Raw genomic sequence first — 8,553 nt, 5'->3', positions numbered from 1 at the left:
GGTTAGCTAGCTGCACTAACGGCGGACATAAGGAGCTGTTTGTTCCACAACAAGCTGGAGGAGAGTCCTCTCCTCTCAGACTGAGAGGCTCAGGTGAGCTAAATGACTCTCTGAGTGTTTAGATAGTTAACTTTAGTCTAAGTTATCTCAGTGGGTCTCAAACGGTTTGGTCACAAATTATTCAAAAGATTATTTCCGCGGCACACCTTCATATCATCATCATTATCGTTATAAAACAAATAAGTTAATAAAGGAAAAATAGTTATGAAAAACTATATGGCAGTAAAACAAGAATACAGTTTGAAAGAGTGATTTGTGAAATATCCATAAAGAAAAAGAACATCTGCTTACAGTTGTGTTTCATCTGGATGTTGAGAGATGTATCCATAGATCTCTTAATGTTGCTCTTAAAGTGCACCAGATTGATGCTTTTAACTTCAATATTTAAAAAAAATCTTCCAGGGGGAGCATCCCCCCGGACCCCCCTAGAGGAGGTGAGGTCCGCTCCTCACTCATAAAAAATAGCACTTTACCCCTGCCTATATGCCGTGAGCTGATTATCGAGCCTTCATTGTAACAGTCGCGAGTGTACTGTGTGTTTGCGTGTGGGGAGTGTTGCAGTAGAACATTCCACTGCAGTGCCCCTGGTGCTCGCGCTTTTGTGCGTGCTCTATAGTGCCCGTAATAGTGTTCACTGGAGTCCAGCACCTCAGCACCCCCACTCAAAATACTTTCCCGCGCCGCTGTATACACTAGATTTTCAAAAAAATATAAAGAAATATACACTACAGTGACATCTGGCGTAGTTTTTGTAAGACATTTTCACTTCCGCATAAAAAAAGCCTCCCCATGTGACCTCCCGTGTGTGTCGTAACATGGGGGAGAGCGGCCGGTCTAACGTATGAATAAACATGGATCACAATGCTAGTTTTGACACAGAAGAGGTTGAAAATATATACGAATGCATATGATTATAATTATGAGCCTGCTAGGCGTCCAAGAGACCAGGAGCAGCCAAGGATTAGAATAAATAACGGCTATCGGCGAGAAATGGAGCTGTGGTGTGAGGAGAACCAGTGGAGAACAGGGCAGCTGTCTTGGTGAGTGACCGGTGTTCCGGATTAACTGGTTTCCCGATCAACTGGTTTACAGAGGTGGGGCACAGTTTAACCTGGGCGGATCCCATTTTTCCCTGGGCGGATCGCAGTTTATCACAGCTGAAGACTTCTTTACGCTGCTTTCAAACTGTGAGTAAACAACGCACGCTTCACTTGGAGGCTGTCTGAAGGTGTACACAGGTCTCAGATGGAGTTGGTATCACATTAAGAATGATATTCAGTAATTAATCTGGCAACAATAGCTGGTTTGAATGATTTATTGGAGTTTGCAATGTTTTGAACAGACGTCCCCAGTCAACTTGTTTTTCTTTTTGTAGTCCTCGCTGTTCGCGTCCGGATATCGCCATCGTAACCACAACCTCACACACTGGTACTGGATGTGCATCAAAGTCTTCCTACCGAGCCAAATATAGCAAAAGATGTATGTAAACGACAGAAGAAGCGATCGAAATGTGTATTACAGTCGAAGGCCACGCCCCCCCACCTCTGTAAACCAGTTAATCCGGAACACCGGCGTTAGCTACAGTTAATGTTAGCTAACGTCAGTCACATCACAACATTGTAAAGTTAGCTATCATATATCAGGCTATAACTAAAGTAGTATTGATAATATAGTTGTAAGAGAATATTTTAATCTGATCTTGATTGTATAGAGTGTGTTATTGCAAACATGCTTTGCGTTAAAGTCAAAGATCCTCTCTGTAAGTTGAGGTCACAGGTCAAAAGCTTCTCTGCCTTTCCTGTGGGGGAGGGTTTCCTGTCTCCATGCATTTGCGAGACAAACAGATCATTGTCCCGACATCTGCCATTGATTAGGTAAAACGCGGGCTTCTGTGGTTCCGCCTCTTCTCATGTTGGTGCGTGGTGTCTCTTCTTTGTGGCAGAGATGGCTTGGTGGCTGCACAGGGATGTGTGAAACTATGTAATCTCCCCGGCTGTATTAAATGTACTCTTAAATAAACTCTCAGTGCTGTGGCTAAAGACGATCCAGACTCCCTCATTTCACCACAACATTGCTACACAGAAGTTTTCCTCACAGATTGGCGTAACGAACAGGATACCAAAAGATTTTCAGAGCTGGTAAGTGTAATTTCAAATCTATATTTGGACATTGCCTTACCAGACTCTGTGATTGACGGTATCATAAAATTACCTGTGAAACTGGCAGATGCAATTTTTTTGGGTCTCTCTATTTACATCTGTGGAATTTTTTTATGATAACCAGGGGAATCGGTGTTGAATGGAGATTCTGTCCTGGCCGATTTTCCCTGTGATTGCTACTGGGGCAAGTGCCTACAGGAGCAAGCACAGCTCATGTAAAGAACAATAAGAATATTTGGGGCTAATAAATAACCTCGGAATATCGACTTTTACCGATTTCCTCTGTGTGTGTTTCCTGGAATTAAATTACCAGACAATTACACACGGCAAATATTCGGAGAGACCTTAAGGAGAGCATCAGTAAGGTGGAACTTCTGTTCAAAAGCAATGTAAGGATTTGTATTGAAACGAATAGCCGAATTCTGGAGATTTCAACGGTTTAACTAGTTAAATCAATCCACCTCGAGTTTCGGCTCAGCCTGCACGAAGGAGGGCGAATTTCCCCTCCCCCCTGTGGAGAACGGCACACGAGGGAAATATAGCACAGGGTGGTATTTTGTTAATTACACCATTATAAGTTTTGGAACTAAACAAAACAATTATTAATGGGAAGGGTGATACCAAATATTACATCACACTGTGTTTCATAAACTGATGGATTGTTGAATTTGGCTGTTGTTTAAAAAAAAAAAGAGTACTGAATTAATTAAAAAATCTCTGCTCTCGGACGGGATGAGCAGTCCACCGCTAAATTAGCATAGTGGTTTGATTGAGAATAAAGTAGTTATTGCTCTTCAACAGATTACTAGTAAATATGGCTGAGAAGAGCCCATATTAAACAGATATTTCAGTGCTCCCGTTGAGAACTCCGTAATTCGGATAAATTAAACTGGATGAATTTTGGCCAGGGCGCTGATTTTGTTGCGAGTACATGTTTGTTTGTCTAATTGCAGTGTTTGTTTTATTGTACTAACCGTTAAATATGGGTAATACTGCCTCCACAAACGATTCAGTTGGTAAGAGGAAAACTAATTCACGTACCAAGACACCATCTAAAGATCCAATTACAGACAGCCATTACACGCACATGTTTTCTCCTAACATGCCGTCTGGAATTGTTGGAAGAAGCTTGGATTGGTCTAAAGTTATGCCATTTACATCGTTGCTTTGTGAACACTCACAAGAGATTAATCAGAAAGGAAAGATTCAATTTGACTGGCCTCTAACAGGTAGTTTTGATATGGCTGTGTTGTGGCAAGCATTTAAACTGGTGGAAAATAATTCTAATTGCTCATGGGACATAAAATACATGACAGAATGTGTGAAGGCTTGGATGGCAATTGCAGAGAAAAGGGGTTATGACGAGCGGAAGAATGAAAAATCTGTTGGCACCGAGCGAGGCTCCATTGAGCTCAAAGCTTTGATTGATAAGGTTTCCAAATGTGCAGCTAGTTGTCATTTGCTTAGCCTAGAGGCTGCTTTTGATGTTAAATCAGAGAACATGTCCAGAATTAAGGAAAGACACGGAAAAGACGTTGCAGCCGTTGCTAAGTCAGTAATGTACGATTGGTTGAAAAGACAAGGGAAATCTCCCAGCCCGTCTCAGCTCATTTGCATTTTGACAGACGCGGGGCTGCTGGAAGGAAAGCAGGCTGTATCTCTCTGTACGAAAATAATTCCCGCGACAGAACTCTCAAATCCCGTTGTGAGAAACTCCGATGATGATCTGTTAATGACAGCTGCAGCTATCATGAATGAAAATGGGTTGAGATATCAGACAGGACAATATAGAGAATTAGATTCAGGACAAGAGGAGCAGAGTGCAGCGGAGGGTGAAGGGGATTTTTCAGACGACAGCCCGTTGCGAAACCCCCCTCCTCGTATTCCGCCACTCCGTTTACACGATTACCCAGGATCACCCTACGGCAGCAGTTTTCCAAAAAATGTCCAGCGTACAATTATCACGAGAATGCAAACATCTCAGAATAATAATTCTGCTGAAACTGAGGTTCCAGTTTTTAAGCCATGGACACCCGCTGAGGTCATTGATGTCACTAATCACGCTCCCAGTCCCACTAAAAGCCCAGATGAGTATCTGTCATGGTTGACTAATGTCTGCTCGGTTTATAACTGTTTGGTTCATGATGTTAAACAGCTGATAATCTTAACATACAAGGCAGATTGGCCCACGTGCAGAGACGAGTTTACATTTCCTGAGTGTACGCCTGCAGGTGATTGGCCTCCGACACAGACACGCGACATGTGGATTCAGAACATCGCTGCGTTGGCTATTAGAGCATGCGCTAAGACTCACACAGATTTTTCCTAAGTGATGGCTTGCGTACAGAACCCAACAGAAAATGTTCCAGAATTTATCCAGCGTTTCATGACAGTGTGGGATAATAATGCGGGCATTAAAAGGGAGGGCAATGATTTGTTTGCCATACAGACCTTGTTGCATAATTTAATCCCAGAGACAGCTCAAGCCTACATGATGGCGACTCCTGACTGGCAAGTTAAAACCTGGAAACTTACGATCGCCACAATGCGGGCCCTGCATAGGAGCCAGATATTTCTGACTCCCAGAATTGCCCAGCTGCAGCAACAATTGCCTCAAAATACACAGGTTTATCAGAGTGCGGATAACTCCCAGCAGTTTCAGGGACAAAACCGCACACAGCAAAATCAGGGAAGATCACAGGATTATCAAAACAAGAGCAAACAGCAGCAGAATACAAATTCCAAAAAGTTGATGCCATGTCATGTTTGCGGAGCAACGGACCACTGGGCGGGGCAGTGCGAAAAGCGGTGGGGGGTCCAGCAGCACACACAACCCCAGCCCCCCTTTTCCCAGCCCCCCCTTCCCCAGCAGCCCAGACATCCAGCACTAATGCAGCCCCCACACTATGACAGACAAACCCAACAGGGGCAAAATGGTCAGCAAAGTGGATTTAATAGAAGATAGGGATGCCATGGAGAAATAGGATCAGATTCACAGCATTTCCCCATTCAAGCAGCAACAATTCACCTTTCCAATAACCTGCGTGAAGATCCGATGATGCCCGTTGATTTTAGTGGTACGGCTGTAGATATTTTGATTGACAGCGGAGCCACATTGTCTGCAGTACGTACTAAGGAGAAAGTGTGTGAAGCCACTAATAATTTTGTTACAACAATAGGAGTTGCTGGCATTCCTATGTCCGAGCCAATTTCAGAGAGCACGAATGTTTCAATTGAAGGGTCAAATGTGCAACACTCCTTCATTATTTCAGATGGAAGTCCTATTAATCTAATGGGCAGAGATGGCTTGGTGGCTGCAAGTTGCTCTTTAATGGAGTTGTGCAGTGATGCTGGATATTAGCATCGCAAGAGCTTCCTCAACAAAGGAAAAGGGAATTTTCCATCGGATTTTGTCCAAAACATGTTTATGCTGCCTTGTTCGGCAGGATAATCCACACATCACACTACTTTATGTTTTTTTGAAGAATTTTGCGCAATTGCAACCGCCTGAATTAAAAGCTAACGTAAGGCTATAAAGAAACTACATCAGATGGACATGGCTGCACGTCACCACCGCTAAGCTAAAGGCGGCTAATGTTGGGCGTGATGACGTTTAGTCGTCTCATTTAGACACTTGTTTTTATGACATAAATGGCTTCACATCAGTGTTGTATTACTGACAAAATGTATGTCGTAGAGACGTACAACAAAACACTAAAATCTCTACTGCTAGCATTAACCACAGGCTTCCAACCAGAAACACGTTCCAAAAACCAGGAAACCAGAAGTGGTAAAGTGCTGACTCATTTCAGGACTAATTCCTGCAACACTCTATGCAGTTTTTCCAATGTTTTTAAAGGTAAAGCCAGCTTTATATACTACATAATTGATACGACACAGCTCAGTTGAATGAGTCCTGTCTCCTCCGTCCCGTGGCCCCCTCTGCTCTCCTCCTGATCCCCCTCTTCCCTAACACGTCCCTTTCTTTTGCCCAGCCTCAGTGCTGCAGCAGCCGTCCTGACACTGTCTCTCTTCTCTCTCTGTTCCTCCTGCAGATTGAAATCAGGGACACCAGAGATTCACGATTTGGAGTCCAGCGGTTTCACTGAGATTGAATAAAACATGGTCCTCCCCCCTCCCTCCACCCTGCTCCACTCTTCAGGCAAAACCCTTCACCTGGAGGCCAAATCCTGGCAGTTTATAAACCGACCTGCAGTGGAGTACCCTTGAGACTGAGGCTGTTGGAAGAGGAAACATCTTGTGAGCAAGGCTGGATTAGTACCTTTAGGGGCCCCCGGGCACTGAGAGCTCAGGGCCCCTCAACCCACGTACCAACACGCCTGCTATTGTTTAACCTCTAAGTAATTACATTCAATATATTTTAGAATTGACAGGAATTATACAGATTATAATTCATTTCAATACATACATTTAAAAAATATGAGTATTTAAATAAAATCAAATAGATTTAAATGCTTAAAAATAAACTCTACCATGATTCATTTCTGTGAGTGTGCCCAACATGACCAATATTTTTACATTTTCAGTCAATCTGGCATGTCAATCGCACACCTATTTGTCAAAAGCAGGGACGCAAATACATTGTTCAACCAAAGTAGGTCTAGCCTTTTGCCCTTTCAGTCAAAAATCACAAGACAAGGATACAATGGATAAGATCTCAAGACAGTGTATGGCTCAAGAAGACCTAGGTGAGAGTGAGAGAGAGAGAGAGGAGTGAGTGAGTGAGTGAGTGAGTGAGTGAGTGAGTGAGTGAGTGAGTGAGTGAGTGAGTGAGTGAGTGAGTGAGTGAGTGAGTGAGTGAGTGAGTGAGTGAGTGAGTGAGTGAGTGAGTGAGTGTATGCAAGCAAGAGAGATAATGTGTTTGTAAGACAATCCCTCAAATCAATGGATCTTACATTTTAGAAGTGTTTCTTCTTTGCAAAGTCTGTGATAAATTCATCAGAATCCTAACATTGCTCACTAGCTCAACAACATCCTCAGGCTCCGTGACCGTGACTGTTCTTTGTGGTTGCTGGCCTAATTCGTCACTTTTAGCTTTTTTGAAAAAGCAATTTATTGTTGGGAAATGTTGTAATGCAGCCGCCACTCTCTCTTGCTTTTCTTTCTTTTTCTTTCTTTTCGCTGCCCCGCTGGGCGTTCAGCTGCTACCGGCACCATACATTTTTTCAGCTCACGTGACACAATATTAATGTGACATGAGTGTCCAATTGTCAACTTTGTGATACAGTCTAGGATTACAAAAATAAAACATGTAGAGGTATCTATGGGAACAGGGTAAATAAAGACACTTTGAAACGTTGAAAATGTTTTTCCCCAAACATCAAACTTCGATGTGAACTGTGCAATATTAAAACCTTCCATTCAATTCATCCATCTTGAAAAAAGAGTTAGTGTGTGACTTTGAGCCTCCGTCTTCCTCCGGTCAGAGCGAGGTCCCTCCTGTCCTCAGCTTTTTCAGTCATTCACATTTCACTAGATTCAGTTTTAAAGAATCAGACTCTGACTCTTATCAGTTCGGCTCTGATTTAACAGAGGACCCCTCTATGGAGAGATAGTGCTCTGAAATACATAGACTTAAATATAATTATAGGCGGAGTTTGACATTTGCGCTTGGGGGGGCAAACCTTTTTTACTGACGTCAGTACACAGTCCCAACTACTGCGTGGGGTGCTACGGATACAGTAGCAATAAAGCCAGTGTTCACCGCACTGAGTATGACTTTTCCACATACGAATACAACTCGTCCCGTCATGCACGCCTCATGCCCGCCGTACACACATACTCATCCGGAAGGGGCGGTCTCTCCCCCCAACAACAGTGCATTACATAACTGTAAAACCGTTGACCGCAGCCAGTTCCGAATTCTCCTCATTGCAGAAAAACTTCTCTCTGAGGTGGCAGATCCGATAGGAGTCAGTGCCAACTGGAGCATCTTGTATACATTTGGATAGCTGTCCTTTTTAACAGTCTTTCGAAGATGCTCAAGTGCAACAGGTGCGACAGCAGAGGCTTTAACAAGGTCCATCTCTGCTCCAAGAAGGAGAGGGTGAATTTTGAGCGGCTGTGCGAGAGGTTCAATTCCATGCTCGTGCCAGGTCTATGGACTCAGCCATCTTTGACTCAAGTTTACTTATCAATACGAAACCAAAATTAAATGATACCTCCTTTGAAAGTCTCGTTTTTAGTCTTACGCATCCGACCTGGAAAACTTTGCAGCCAATCTTATTTGTTACAGTGTACCGTGCACCAGGTCCTTATTCAGAATTCTTATCAGAATTCTCTGAGTTTTTATCAACTTTGGTACTTAAAACAG

General features: G+C 43.2%; 1 protein-coding gene across 3 annotated transcripts in view; it reads left to right on the top strand.

Annotated features, from left to right (window-relative positions):
• The window catches only part of lhfpl4a (LHFPL tetraspan subfamily member 4a), a 41,921-nt gene extending 34,297 nt beyond the window's left edge, over nt 1-7,624 (top strand). For 2 of the 3 annotated variants that reach the window (XM_034220732.1, XM_034220731.1), the window contains one exon: nt 6,275-7,624. In XM_034220732.1, the coding sequence (XP_034076623.1) occupies nt 6,275-6,279 (5 nt within the window). In that variant the 3' untranslated portion in view covers nt 6,280-7,624. Of the gene's footprint in view, nt 1-1,435; nt 2,100-6,274 lie in introns of those variants that run through there. The other variant, XM_034220730.1, reaches the window with a different exon arrangement.
• Nucleotides 7,625-8,553: the final 929 nt, after the last annotated feature.

The sequence above is a fragment of the Gymnodraco acuticeps genome, unplaced genomic scaffold, assembly GCF_902827175.1.
Source record: "Gymnodraco acuticeps unplaced genomic scaffold, fGymAcu1.1, whole genome shotgun sequence".
Taxonomy (NCBI): Eukaryota; Metazoa; Chordata; class Actinopteri; order Perciformes; family Bathydraconidae; genus Gymnodraco; species Gymnodraco acuticeps.
Note: the sequence above shows the minus strand (reverse complement) of the source record. Positions and strands in the feature narration are given on the sequence as shown.